This window comes from Gekko japonicus, unplaced genomic scaffold (assembly GCF_001447785.1).
Source record: "Gekko japonicus isolate JY-2015 unplaced genomic scaffold, Gekko_japonicus_V1.1 scaffold1011, whole genome shotgun sequence".
Classification (NCBI taxonomy): domain Eukaryota; kingdom Metazoa; phylum Chordata; class Lepidosauria; order Squamata; family Gekkonidae; genus Gekko; species Gekko japonicus.
The window spans coordinates 360,122-375,624 of NW_015176478.1; the positions used below are offsets into that span (position 1 = coordinate 360,122).

At 49.2% G+C, this 15,503-nt stretch overlaps 1 protein-coding gene across 1 annotated transcript in view; it reads right to left on the bottom strand.

Moving 5' to 3' along the window:
- DNAJC15 (DnaJ heat shock protein family (Hsp40) member C15) overlaps positions 1 to 3,049 on the bottom strand; it is a 26,784-nt gene extending 23,735 nt beyond the window's left edge. The window contains exon 1 of the mRNA XM_015427203.1: positions 3,003 to 3,049. Coding sequence (XP_015282689.1) covers positions 3,003 to 3,045 — 43 coding nt within the window. The 5' untranslated portion in view covers positions 3,046 to 3,049. The remainder of the gene's footprint in view (positions 1 to 3,002) is intronic.
- Between the last annotated feature and the right edge of the window lie 12,454 nt (positions 3,050 to 15,503).

A 15,503-nucleotide genomic window follows, 5' to 3' on the forward strand; every position in this document is an offset into this window, starting at 1 on the left:
CCTGTAGTAAACACAAGTGGACTATTTGGACAAAAATTCTTTCATAGAATGGGCAGGACTCCCAGCACGTTTGGATATTAAGCTAACTAAACTCTTTAATAATGTATTACCATTAAACACATCACAACATATTAATTGTTGCCAAAATTATTTATAGTTAAATGTTCTTGGATGTGTGTCAGCCTTTTCCTGACCTTTTCCAGCCTGCAGGCACTTTTAGAATTCTGACACAGCGTGGTGGGCAGGGCCACAAAATGGCTGCCATGGCTGACCTTCCGTCACACAGCGAAGATCCTTCTGCTCTGCTGCCAGCTACTGCCAAAGCATTTTTTTTAAAAAAAAATCCACACCGCTAATCAGAAGCCTTGCTGGAAAAAGGCTCCACTTGGTTCCGCCCACTTTCTAAAAACCCTTGGCATGGCAGTGTCAGGTATCACGAATCAACGGAGTCTCTCTTTCAAGAAAGGATGACTTTTATTGAAGACATGATTCACTGAACAGTTTCTCTGTTCAGATTAACTCACACACCCTAGTACACAAAGGTTAAAGCAAATTCAAAATGGGGACAGCCAATAACCAGGATTCCCGCTCAGTCACATGGAGCCTGGTTTCGCGCTTAACTCTTGGGAAAGCAAGGGCCAAAGCGTTATCATAACAAAATGCTTCACACAGATTCTACTCATTAAAAGCCAAGCAAGGGGAAAGAAACACCGTCTCTGCCACCTGTGACCTTGAGAAGAAGATAGCGTTACATCATAGTCTAGTTCAGTTGGAATGTTACTCAAATAAATTATATGCGCAAGCATAAGCAAGCAAATAAGTGACCTACTGGGGGGGGGTAATTGCAGACACGGAAATACATATGTAAAAACAGAAGAACATATGTGGAACAAACAGGATCATAAGAAAACCATTGACAGCTTGCTGGCAGGCAGGCATTGGGAAAGGGGTGTCTTGGTGGGCCACGGGCACCCGTTGGGGACCCCCCCCGTTTTTTCCAGTGCTCCCCCAAATCAAGGTCTTCAGGCTTTTTCCTTGTGTTCATTTGGAAAAAGTGACATGATTTATAAGTCAAGGTTCTTCTCACTCTGAAAGGGGGAAAATATTCCTTAGGAGTCTTTCTTTTTTAAGTGCGTCCCCAAATTTTCCAATTGGAAAAGGGGAGGGGAGTCATTGGGGGGGGGAAAGGAAGAGGTGGGTTTTTTGTCCCCTTCCCAGCCACACAAAGCCACCCCCTGCTACAGTTTACAACCCCTGCCTTGAGCTGCACACCGAGGAGAGCACCGTGAGCCCCCTCGAGAGCATAAGGCGGCGGCATCGACCACGTATACCGAGAGCGACTGCAGACATGGAAGCGGAGGGAGCACAGGAGCTGCTTCCCCTACGCTGTGGAGTCCTGTGAGCAAAAATTCTACTCAGTGAGCTCCTGGCATTAAAGTTCTGAGCGAGCGACTTGGCTGCTGCATGAATCATTTTGCTCTGGAGCCCTCCTTCCTGAGCCGAGACAAAAATGCATGAGCTGGAGGCAAAAAAACGGTGAGCTAGCTCACACTGACTCAGCTTAGAGGGAACACTGGGACCGGGCACTGCAAAGTGCCACAGAGAGTTCAGCAGATGGAGCCTAAATTAAGCTTACAAGCATTTGGTGACAGGGGAAAGCAGAAAAGAGAGCCGCTGCACTTTTTGTGATGATCTCTATAGGTGAGGGAACCTGCATTTTTAAGAGTGGGTTTCTGATGTCCCTTTCATGGAAGGGACCTAAATTAAGCTTACAAGCATTTGGTGACAGGGGAAAGCAGAAAAGAGAGCCGCTGCACTTTTTGTGATGATCTCTATAGGTGAGGGAACCTGCATTTTTAAGAGTGGGTTTCTGATGTCCCTTTCATGGATACTGGGGTTACAAGAGCCAAAAGTCAGGAATAGTTGCCAAGTTCTTTGCCAGAAACAGCTGGACAGAGCTACATGCAGTCCGTACAACAACTAGGCTGTAAGTGTGGTTGCCAGCCTCCGGGGGGTGCTTGGAGATGTCCTGGAATTACAACTGATCTCCGGACGATGAAAATGTTCCCCTGGAGAAAACGGCTCCTTTGGAGGGCGGACTCTGCCTATGGCATCATACCCCTCCCACCCGAGTTCTCCCTCCCCCTCCCCAAACCCCGCCCTCCCCGGGCTCCACACCCCTCAAGGTCTCCAGGAATTTCCCAACCCAGAGTTGGCGACCCCAGCTGTGAGGCTGCACAACCAGACCCGAGCAAGGGGGTGGGCAGCGCAGGGACAGGGAGGTGGCCTGGAAGCAGGTGGCCTGTCACTGGGACAGAGCTCGGACCCCAACGAAAGGGAGGGAAACAGTGTCAGATAGGCCTGAACTAAGGCGGGGGGGGGGCGGGGGGGGGTGCTTCCCAAACTTGAGACAGGCGGAAGGGGGAGACCCCGGCCCCACTAGTCACATTTGGTCCAGCAACAACATTTACCCCCGAGCTGCACTAGCGCTTCTCCAAATTCCTCCGTGGCGGGAGGGGAGGGCCAGGGCCCCACTGCCCCAGATCCACACAATTAAAACCGCCTAGGCCATGAAGACGGGTCTCCGTTATTCATCACTGGCCCGAGGGCACACCTCCCACTCTCTCTGCTTAAGAGCCTGAAGAGCGACTCCCGGCTGCAGCAGACCAGACGTGGCGGGGGGGGGGACACCCGTGGGGCAACTCTGGCACCAGGCGCCTCCAGAGCCCTGCTCTCCTTCCAGAGGAAAGCCCCTCACGCAGGAAGCTGCCTCATACTGCATCAGGCCCCCCCCCCCGGTTCATTCAGGCCAGCATTGTCTACTACGGGCAAAGAAAGGTGTTTCCCATGACATACCACCTGATCCTTTCCCCAGGAGGTGCCAGGGACTGAACCGGGGACTTCCTGCATGCCAAGCAGAGGCTCTGCCCCTCCTCCAATCACACAGCTCTCCCCTGGACAGGCATGCAGCTGCCCCCCCCAAAACCATTTGTTTCACTTACCTGCAAAAGCAATGGCTGCAACACCCAGACCAACGGCGATCATAGATCTAGCCTATTAAACACAAAAATAAGCAAAGATATCAGACTGTGACCAAAAAAAGTCCGGGCATTTTAAAAGAGACTTCACTTATACAAGTCACAAAAGCAGGCACATCCTTCCCTTTCCCCACCAGGACGTTCCTCCACCCCCGTGCTGCACCCCCCCCTCCTTCCAGCCACCCCAGAGGTGAGGGACTCGGAGCTTTCCTTAATAAGGCCCTTCTGTCCTCAGAATGAGGAGGGGTGCCTTCAGAGACAAGCGGGGATTTGAATCCCATAAAGGGCTGCCACCTGGCTGACAGGAGAGAAATGTCCGGTCCTTTCAGTAGAGGCTTAATGGGATGTTATTTACCAGACAACCATGCCGTGGAAAGCCTCAAGGGCCCATTTCCACACATTAAGCCTCTGTTGATGGGATGGGACATTCCCCCCAGGCCTGACGGCAACCCTAACCCCACACTGCCCAGCCCTCGAGGGGCACTCCAACCCCTGCGTGGCGGAGGTAAGCGGGAAGAAGGAATGGGAGGCTGGGGCAGGGCTGCCTTGGAGGACAGCCCACTAAGGAAGGAGCCGAGACGCGCAGGCTCTGGAGGGAGGAGTCCCAAGCAGTGTTCCCTCTAAGATGAGTTAGTGTGAGCTAGCACATAGTTCTTTAGCCTCCGGCTCACACATTTTTTGTCTTTGCTCAGGAAGGATCCAGAGCAAGCGAGGCGGAGGAGGAGAGGAGGAGAAGAAGAGGAGGAGGAGGAGGAAGAGGAGGAGGAGATTGGATTTATACCCTGCCCTTCACTTGGAGTCTCAGAGCGGCTTACAACCTCCTTTCCCTTCCCCTCCCCACAACAGACACCCTGTGAGGTAGGCGGGGCTGAGAGAGCTCTTGACAGAAACGGCTCTTTTTCAAGGACAGCTGGGCCAGAGCTTGCGACTGACCCAAGGTCACATCAGCAGGTACAAGTGGAGGAGTGGGGAATCAAACCCGGTTCTCCCAGATTAGAGTCCGCACACTGAACCACTGCACCAAACTAGCCATATTGCTCGCTCACAACTCTAATGCCAGCAGCTCACAGAGTAGAATTCTTGCTCACAAGACTCCACAGCTTAGAGGGAGCCTTGGGACTCCCGAGGAGTATGCGGAGCCCAGCACAGCCCACGCTCTGATCCGATCCAATGAAGCAATGAAGTCCCTGAGTGCCGGCAATGGCTTCACACCAGCTCTCATTCCAACCTGGACACGCTCCCATCTCCAGCCCTCTCGCCTCCTCCCATCTGCTGTGATTGGTGCAGCACCAATTCCACTTTCCCCAGACTCTGCCCACCTCTGCCAAGCCCGTGAAAATCAAAGTCCCCTTCCCCTTGCCAGCTTGCACAGGCCACTCTTGTGTGCCTCCCACCTGGGCGCCCAGTGTGTGTGTGGGGGGTTCCAGTGCACTCATCAGGCCAAGCTCCCCTCCCTCTTTGGATGTGCTGCCCGGAACTGCTGCCCCCCCCCCGCCACAGTCTGTGTGCCTGCCTGACCATCAACAGGACTGCTAAGCCATCCGTGACTATTCCCCGATGCTGAAACCTAGAGGTAACACTCCCCCACCCCCGCTTAACACTCTGCTTATCCCTTGTCCCTTCTCTTATGCTCTGAGGTCAGGGTCCCCAGCCTTCTTTGAGCCCGTGGGCACCTTTGGATGTCTGACAAAGGGGGGGGGGGTGCAGCCACGACATGGCTGCTTCAGGAGGTGGAGCCACACAGAGGATGCCCAAGTGCAGGGGGAAAGATGAAAAATGCACTGGGAATCTGCAGAGAGAGAGAATAAAACCGACACTGTTGTGGCAGCTGCCACTGAAACATTATTTTAATCTGCACAACCAATCAGATCTCCAACGACCAATCAGAAGTGCTGCTGGGCAGGAACCCCACATAAACCTCACCCCCTTGCTAAGAATACTTGGTGGGCACCAGGAAAGGTGTCAGCCTGCACCACGGCGACCACGGGCACCACACTGGGGAGGTATGCATGGCTTGGTGGGCATCAGGACTGGGTACTGATACTAATGCACTGCAAGGCTGTTTCTTGCCCAAGTGTATCGGGACATTCTCAGGCTGGCTTGCCTATGTACCTAATTCTCTCCAGTGTATTCTCTGGTGATTTCAATTCATTACAACCTTCACTTTCCTGGCTAAGCCTGCTTTGGAGTTCTGTCACCTTCCGATCCCAAACCTCTGGGCATGCAATATTCGATCTCCTCCACTGGAGCCTGGACCGGAGCTCTTTTGGCACAGACTCACAAGTTTACATGTGCTGCCTCAATTGCATTTGGAAACAAGTGCCAGCATGGCTAAATGACAAGGAGCAGAAAACCGGGATACATGGACCATTCTCTCAGGGGAGGGGAGGAAGCCGTGAGGTCTCATTTGGATCGGTACTGGGGCCGGTGCTCATCAATGTGTTCATAAATGATCTGGAACTGGGGGTGAGCAGAGTAGGGGCCAAGTTTGCAGGTGATGCCAAATTATTCAGGATGGTGGAAAACAAAGTAGATTATGAAGCGTTACATGAGGATCTCTCTAACCTGGCTGAGTTGGTAATAAAGTGGCAAATGAAGTTCAGCCTAGGTAAATGCAAGATAATGTATATTGGAACAAAGGCCCCTAATTTCAAATCTATTGGGATATGAACTGGCTGAGAACAAGGCTGACGGAGACCCTGGGGTTGTCAGTAGAAAGCTAACGGGAAATGTGGGCTCAGCGTGAGGAACTGGCGAAAAAGGCGAACTCCATGCGGGGGATTTTCATGAAAGGCACCGAGTAACCGTCTGTGCTTGGGAGGGGAGGCAGCACGGCACAGCCCAGTCTCCTCAGATCTCGGAAGCTCAGCAGGGCGGGTACCGGGGTGGGAGACCACCAAGGAAGGCTCTGCAGCAGGCCCCAAGCAAGAACATTTTTGTTAGGCGGCAATTTTTTTTTGGTTAGGAGGGCTGTGGTCGTGCTCCACGGAGGAAGGCCATGGCAAGCCACCTCGGCTTCCCACCTGCCCCTTGAATGCCCCTTGCTGGGGCTGCCATAAGTCACCTGTAACTTGGTAGCATTTCACACATTCACACAGATCCATGGTGCAGCCTCATTGGGAATGCCGGTGCCTGCCGCTCTGATCCCTGCACGTCACAAAGGACATCGCAGAGCTGGAAGGAAGTACAGAAGAGGGCGACCAAGACAACCAAGGCATTGGAACACCTCCCCCATGAAGAAAAAGCAGAAGTGTTTCGGACTTTTCTTACCTGATTATGAAGAGGGGGACAGGATAGAGGTTTATAAAATGATGTGTGGGGTAAAGAGAGCAGACAGAGAGAGCTTTCTCTCCCTCTCCCCAAATGCTAGAACTCAAGGGCATTCAGTGAAGATGACAGGCAGCAGAATCAGGACAGACAAAAGGAAAGACTTCTTTACACAGCGAGTGACTAAAATGTGGAATTTGCTGTCAGAGGATGTAGTGATAGCCACAGGCATAAAGGTAAAGGTAAAGCTTCCCTTGCTTGAAAGCCAGTCGAGTCCAACTCTAGGGTTGCGGTGCTCATCTCCGTTTCAAAGCCGAAGAGCCAGCGCTGTCCGAAGACATTTCCGTGGTCATGTGGCCGGCATGACTAAACACCAAGGCACACGGAACGCTGTTACCTTCCCACTGAAGTGGTACCTATTTATCTACTTGCAATTTCTTGCTTTCGAACTGCTAGGTTGGCAGGAGCTGGAACTAGACGGGAGCTCACTCCGTCATGCGGCGCACTCGGGTCTCGAACTGCTGAACTGCCGACCTTCCACAGCCTGCAATTCAGCGTCTTAACCACTTGAGCCACCGCAGCTCCTACTGGCCACAGGCATAGACTGCTTTAAATTAGGCAGATTCATGGAGGATAGGGGTCCATCAGTGGCTACTAGCTACGGTGACTAAAGGGAACCTCCATGTATCCTGGTGCCAAGAGGCAACCATCTATGCCCTATTGTTGGTCCTCCAGAAGAACAGTTTGGTTACTGTGTGAGACAGGAGGCTGGGCTAGAGGGACCCTCATTAGTCTGATCCAGCGGGGCTCTTCTGATGTTCTTAGGTTCACAAAGCTTGGGTCTTACAATACTCTCTATAAAGTAGGAAAAGTAGAGAAGAAATTTTATAGTGCAGTATAGGCCAGCTCACTCAGACAGTAGCTATTGCATTGCTCCTAAATTATTTTCCAGCCTTATGCTTAAATTTCTATACTGTTCATTTCTGTATAAAAATCTCTCCACAGGTTCTCTACAGGTTTTATTAAAGCATCTGGTCTGCAAGCAACGTGTATTTAAAAAATAGAATTCTGACTCAACCTTCATCGTGCCGGTTCAGAGAACTCTATTTTGTTCTCCTGCCTATTGCCAACGAACAGCTAACAACACACTGTACCAGTTCACAGCTTGCCTTCACTCCCCACAAAAACCACATTAATATTCCTTAAGACCCTAGCAGATGTACCACTTCAAGTGATTACCATTCACTGTTGGAATTCTTGTCATGTTTTGCCTTGTTACAGAAACCCAAGTCATCATTTTCAAGAATAATTCTTTCCACTTGTGTAGTAGCATCTTTAATCTAAGCCTCTTGAAGCAGTTTACAAACATTAATTCTTACAATAGGAGGCACATGGTAATTAGGCGGCTTGTGTTGCTAATGGGAAAGGGCGATGTTTGTTGGCCCTGGCCTTCCACACAGGATGAAAGAAAGCAGGTATTTTATATTTACATGACAAAGAGGCAGCATCACAGCACAGGCTGATCAGGAAGGGTCTGGTGGCAAAGAAGTTAAGCGTCTGTAGGACCTCTGCACTCTCCGAACAGCTCTACTGCTCCGTGATGGGAATGAGTTGCTTACATTTAAGATGTATTCCCTACCCCTTTTTAACAAAAATATTTTTCCCTTATAGGAAACTTTGTATTCATCAAAAATATGTAAATAACCCAAGAATGTGTATATTTTAAATTAACGTAAAATAGATTCTAGGTCATTTTTTACTAAGCATAATGTCTTCAGAGCAGCTGACCATAGTAAAGAAAGATTATGGAATTTTAAAATGCACGCCAAAGTTCAAAAAGTAGGCTTCCCTGCAAACCAAGAGAGTCTGCAACCCATCACCAGCCTCTTCCCTCTATCTGCCATACACAGCCATGACTGTACCACTTCTGCTCTATGGGGCAGCTGTGGTTGCCCTTGGGTTCGTTCTAAGAAAAAACACCAGCACAGCTCCCTGTCTACACAGCCCCATCGGCCCCCCGGTGGCATCAGCCTCCCTGCAGAGGAGAGACCCTCTCCCCTCCGCTTAGCAGCAGCTGCTTTCCCCACAGCCAGAACAAGACTGCCCTCCCTCGCTGGACAATAACCAGCGCACACATGGCATGGGAGCCGGTGGCGCAGGGGTTGGAAGATCAGGCAAGGATCATCCGGGAGACCCCACGCGTGCCGCGGAAGTCTGCCGAGTGACCCCTGGGGCCAGCCACACTCCCTCTCTCAGCCTTGCCTACCTCACAGGATTGTTGTTGTGAGGACAAAATGGAGGAGTGGAGAATGATCAGAGTTGGGTACCCAAAGGTTGGGTAAGAGAGAAAAAAAATTGAGAAATAAATGAAAGAAAATATATGTATTTATTAAAAAGTCCACTAAAACTAAAAACATTGGCAGATCCACCCAAGTGGCAAATATTTGAACTAAGGAGTCCTAAATCTATTTGGATATTTCTAGGTTAAAAGCCTTGAACCAATAAAACAGGGCCAATAATTCAATATATCTAGGTTGAAAACCTTGAACCACATTTCGGCCTCCAAGGCCTTCCTCAGTGGTCAAATTTTTGCATACACACATGCACACTATCCAATAGAAACATGCGTTAGAGCCAAGGCATGTCGATTATAAGGCATTTCGGCTATCCTGTGTGGCAAAAGAACTGGGTTGTGTGAGGGCTATCTTGAACTTTTAAGCACACACATCCAAGGAATGCAGGCTTAATAGTTCTTTCTAACCGTGGCCATCATAACTCTTGGAAGTGTGCGCACGTGTGTGTGTGTGTGTGTGTGTGTGTGTCCCCCCCTGGACAAGAGAGCCCCGTTTCCCTGGAGGGAATGACGGCTTCCGAGGGGAGACTCCTGACATCACACCCCTGCTGATGCCCCTCCCCTCCCCAGGCTCCACCCCCAAATCTCCAGGAACTTCCCAGCCCAGAGGTGGCAATAACCATCTAGGCAGGCATGTCCGTGTGCGTGAGTGAGTGGAAGCCAAACGGCAAGCACAAGTGCTTTTCAGAATTTATCCAAAGTAAGATTGTCCAAGAGGGAAGTTTATTCAGATTGACCATCCCATTGTACGTGGCAGCTTGTCTTATCGTGCAAGTTCTCACACAGATCAATATAACCAGAGAAAACTACATCACATGGCCTGGGGTAATCTAGGCTTGCAAGACTCCTGCTACCTGAGGCAAACTCAACTTTGCAAAAAAAGAAAAAAAGGGAAAAAAAGAATGTCAGGTTTGTAGGAAGCGACTGTCATATCATATCACTATAAACTGGCTGGCCTCCATGCCCATCGCAAAAGCAGCAAGATCAGGCCTCCCACGGAAGAGACAGAGATGAAGCCCATGAGCACACGTGTGCCGCTGCCTTCTCCTGAACCAGGCCCTCCTTCCAATGAAGGTCACTCTGTGAATGAAGCCCATGAGCACACGGGTGCCGCTGCCTTCTCCTGAGCCAGGCCCTCCTTCCAATGAAGGTCACTCTGGCCCACTCAGACTGGCAGTGAGTGGCTCTCCAGGTCCCAAGCGGAGGTCTTCCACATCACCCACTGCCTGGTCCTTTCGCTGGAGATCCCACCTGGCTGGGACTCTCTGCCTGCCAAGCAGAGGCTCTACCGCTGAGCCACGCCCCCCTCCCCCAGATATAGGTGTCTGTCTGCTTTGAAGCGGCATGGGCATGCGGAAAAATATCTGTCTGCAAATTAATCAAGGAAAAAAATAAACTTCAAAACAGATTAGATGAGGCCTCAATATGTTCCAGGGACATGAACTGTTGAAAGCAGTTATGTGTTGCTTAAACGCAAGATGTGGGAGATAGGAGACTGACTTGCTCATGAAATCCTGTGGGACTGGGGGGGGGGGAGGGTTCCAAATTGCCAGCTTGTAATCATAACAGAAAAGTAGTTAAAAAGAGATGTCCTCAACAGAAGAAATTACTAATTTATATATATTCCTCCTGGGGCTTCAAGGCAGATTTACACAGATTACACAGAGTGAATCAGTACAATCAACAAAATGGGGCATTCAGTAAACAATGCAGGAGGATTGTAGAAGTCTAGAAGCAGCCAGAAGTTTAAGAGACAGAACAAAGCATAGCGTAAGTATTAACATGGCACATTAAAAGGTGAAAAAATTACATAACAGAATCCTATTTAGAGTAAGCTATGCACAGCAGTACAGACCACAGTCCCAAGTCTGAAATCCACTTTGCGCCATGCAGTCCCACTTGCTGGGCAAAAAGACCCCCTTGAATCATTCAGTCTGGCGTATTCGGCGGAAAGACAGGAGAGTGGGAGCCTTCCTGACCTCCTCTGGCGGGAGCCACAGTGGAGAAATCGCGCATGCACTGCTCGTTTATTAGTCTCCCCTTGCAGCACAGGGACAACGCACACGAGAGGCAGTGCAACAGCAATTCCAAAAATGACCTAACTCCGATTAGTGGTCCAGCTGGAGCGATGGACCGAAGAGAATCAGACCAGGGCAGAGAAACACGTTTCCTTTTTTTTTTAAGATACAGAAATGAGGGGGGAAAGAAATGAAAAGCAGGAAAAACATGCCTTTCCTGATCTTACATGATAAAGGGTGCTGCCAAAATTCCCTCTTGTGTATTATTGTTATTTTAATATTATTCTAATTGTCTTATTTTAACTGTTGTACACTGCTCTGACCCCATTTGGGGAGAGCGGTATATAAATTTAATAAAATAAATAAAATAAATAAATACCCAACTGTTAAGAGGCACCTGAGTGCAAGCTCCATTGGAGAGGAAAAGTGCAAATATACATGGAAAACTAAAAGTGAGCCGCACCAGGAGACAGGTTAGGTTGGCAGATTAATCTAACAGGGGCCAAGGCCATCTACTCCGGAGTGACTTCAGGGGCAAACTCTGGGGTCCCTCCCTGCTTAGGCATGTGGGGCTCTCGTAGAGCGAAGGAGAAGGCAGGAAGGGGAGCTGCAGCACAAGGCTTGGCCAGAGGAACCTGGGGGGGGGGGTGTCACCCTTTAACCTGACAGCTGGTTCAGAGGCAAGAGGCACAGGGGGTGGCACGCCTTGCTTATAAGGCAGCAGTTAAAAGAGTCAGACCTGAATTCAAAGTCCCGCTCGGCGGGTCTGGGTAAAAGTCCATGGATCCTCATGAATTCATATGATTTTTATGTTGAAATGAAATAAAACCACCGTCATACTGTACACCATGTCTTAGACTATAGGCAGCACTCCAAAAATCATGCCACCACGAATTCGTGGTCCCACAAAACTGAAAAAACATGGTTCCAAAGCACGGATCCTCATGGATCCTCAGGTTTTTTCAATTGGGTCACCCCAAAGAAACCATCAAATCACATAACACATCCACGGCCACAGCGTGCACCACAAAAATCACAGATCCATGGCTTCGTGGTGACACCATTCTGCAAAAACATGATTCTGAAGCATGGATCCTCATGGATGCTTGGGTTTCTTGTGTTGGGACACCCCAAGATACCATTAAATCCCATATCATGTCCATGGCCATAGCCTGCACCACAGAAATCACGGTGCCACGGCTTTGTGGCAACACCATGCTGCAAAAACATGGTTCCGAAGCATGGATCCTCATGTATCCTTATGATTCTTGCATTGGGTCACCCCAACATCACCATCAAATTACATACCGTGTCCTTAGCCACAGAATGCAGCACAGAAATCACGTGTCCACGGCTTCGTGGCGATACCATTCTGTAAAAATAAGGTTCTACAGCACGGATCGTCATGGATCCTCAGGGTTTCTGTGTTGGGTCACCAGGAACACGCCATCAGATCAAATCATGTCCATGGCAACAGCTTGAGCCCCCAAAAGTCATGGATCCACGGCTTCGTGTGAACACCATGAAGCCACACCATGGTTCTGAAGCAAGGATCCTCATGGATCCTCTGGGTTTTGCATTGGGTCACCCCAACATCACCATCAAATTACATCCCTTATCCATAGCCACAGAATGCAGCACAGAAGTCCACGGCTTCGTGGCGATACCATTCTGCAAAAATAAGGTTCTACAGCACGGATCGTCATGGATCCTCAGGGTTTCTGTGTTGGGTCACCAGGAACACGCCATCAGATCAAATCATGTCCATGGCAACAGCTTGCACCACAAAAGTAATGGATCCACGGCTTCGTGTGAACACCATGAAGCCACACCATGGTTCTGAAGCAAGGATCCTCATGGATCCTCTGGGTTTTGCATTGGGTCACCCCAACATCACCATCAAATTACATCCCTTATCCATAGCCACAGAATGCAGCACAGAAGTCCACGGCTTCGTGGCGACACCATGCTGCAAAAACATGGTTCTGGAGCATGGATCCTCATGGATGCTTGTGTTTTTTGTGTTGGGACACCCCAAACATACCATTAAAACCCATAGCATGACCATGGCCACTACCTACACCACAGTATTCATGGGTCCCCAGCTTTGTGGCAACAGCATGCTGCAAAAACATGGCTCGGAAGAACGGATCCTCATGGATTCTCAAGGTTTTTGCATTCGGTCACCATGAACTCACCATCAAATCACATATCATGTTTATGGGCACAGCTCGCACCACAGATGTGGATCTGTGATTTTTGTGGTGCAAGCTGTTGCCATGGACATGTTATATAATTTGATGGGGTGTTTGGGATGTCCTAATGAAAAAACACAGAGGATCCATGAAGATCTCTGCTTTGGAACTGTGTTTTGGCTTCATGGTGTTGCCACAAAGTTGTGGATCCACGACTTCTGTTCTGCAAGCTATTGTCATGGTCATGATATTGATTTGATGGTGTGTTCATGGTGACCCAATGCAAAAACCCTGAGGCTCTATGAGGATCCGCGTTCCAGAACCATGTTTTTGCAGAATGGTGTTGCCATGAAGCTGTGGATCCGTGATTTTTGTGGTGCAAGGTGTTGCCATGAACATGTTATGTGATTTGATGGTGTGTTTGGGGTGACCCATTGCAAAACCCGAGGTTCCAGGAGGATTCGTGCTTTAGAATCTTGTTTTTGCAGCATGGTGTTCCCAGGAAGCTGTGGATCCATGATTTTTGCAGTTCAAGCTGTGACCATGGACATGTTATGTGATTACATGGTGTGCTTGGAGTGACTCAATACAAAAACCCCAAGGATCCATGAGGATCTGTGATTCAGAACCATGTTTTGGCTGCATGGTTTTGCCACGAAGCTGTGGAGCCATGATTTCTGTGGTTCAAGTTGTGCCTGTCAACATGATATGTGATTTGATGGTGTGTTCATGGTGACCCAATTCAGAAATCCTGAGGATCCATGAGGATCCATGCTTCGGAACCATGTTTTTGCAGCATGTTGTTGCCAAGAAGCCATGGAATCATGACTTTTGTGGTGCAAGCTGTTGCCATGGACATGATTTGATGGTGTGTTCATGGTGACCCAATGCAGAAACCCTAAGGATCCATGAGGATCTGTTCTCTAGAACCTTGTTTTTGCAGAATGCTGTTGCCATAAAGTTGTGGATCCCTGATTTTTGTGGTACAAGCTGTTGGCATGGACATGTTATGTGATTTGATGTTGTGTTTGGGTGACCCAATGCAAAAACAGAGGATCCATGAGGATCCGTGCTTCAGAACCATGTTGTGGCTTCATGGTGTTGCTACGAAGCCGTGGATCGATGACTTTTGTGGTGCAAGCTGTGCCCATGGACATGATATGTGATTTGATGGTGAGTTCATGGTGACCCAATGCAAAAACCTTGAGGATCCATGAGGATCCGTGCTTTGGAACCACGTTTTTGCAGCATGGTGTTGCCACGAAGCCGGGAACCCATGAATAGTGACCATGGTCAGTGTTCCCTCTAAGCTGAGTTAGTGTGAGCTAGCTCACCATTTTTTAGCCTCCGGCTCACCCATTTTTGTCTTAGCTCAGGAAGGAGGGCTCCAAAGCAACTAATTTATGCAGTAGCCAAATTGCTTGCTCACAACTTTCATGCCAGTAGCTCAGAAAGTAGAATTTTTGCTCACAAGACTCCACAGCTTAGAGGGAACATTGAAAATGGTCATGATATGAGATTTAATGGTATGTTTGGGGTGTCCCAACACAAAAACTGCAAGCATCCATGAGGATCCATGCTCCAGAAACATGTCTTTGCAGAATGGTGTTGCCACGAAGCCGTGGACACGTGCTGCATTCTGTGGCTATGGAAACGGTATGTAATTTGACGGTGATGTTGGGGTGACCCAATGCAAGAATCATACGGATGCATGCATCGGAACCATGTTTTTGCAGCATGGTATTGCAACAAAGCCGTGGCACCGTGATTTCTGTGGTGCAGGCTATGGCCATGGACATGATATGGGATTTAATGATATCTTTGGGGTGTCCCAACACAAGAAACCCAAGCATCCATGAGGATCCGTGCTTCAGAATCATGTTTTTGCAGAATGGTGTCACCACAAAGCCATGGATCCGTGATTTTCGTGGTGCAAGCTGTGGCCGTGGATGTGTTATGTGATTTGATGGTTACTTTGGGGTGACCCAATTGAAAAAACCTGAGGATCCACAAGGATCCATGCTTTGGAACCATGTTTTTGCAGTTTTGTGGTACCACGAATTCTTGGGGGGCATGGTTTTTGAGTGCTGCCTATAGTCTAAGACATGGTGTACAGTATGATGGCGGTTTTATTTCATTTCAGCATAAAAATCATATAAATTCATGAGGATCCATGCTTCGGAACCATGTTTCTGTGGTGCCCCCTATAGACTAACACATGGCCTACAATATGATGGTGGTTTTATTTCGTTTCAATGTAAAAATCATATGAGCTCATGAGGATCCATGGAGATCCGACTGTTACCTTTTTCCCCGCTGGCCATGAAAGGACCTTGGGCCACCGGCACCCCCCCACTTCCCCCCCCCACAGGGTCGTTGTGAAGATAGGCGAGAGGGGGGGGCGGAGGACCAGGCGTGCCCTGCTCTTTGCTCTTGGGGGGGGAGAGGGAGTCGACAAACGAATTAAACAATTTACCTATTTAAATCGCTGGTTTTAAAATTAGTGGTTTTATGCATTTTCTGTGTTTTACTACCGTTTCCACTGTCGGCAAAAATGCTTTGACTACGTAAGTTGAGCAGCCGAGCGAAGGCGCCGCGCGCCACACACCCCCCCCCCGGGGGAGCCAGTCCC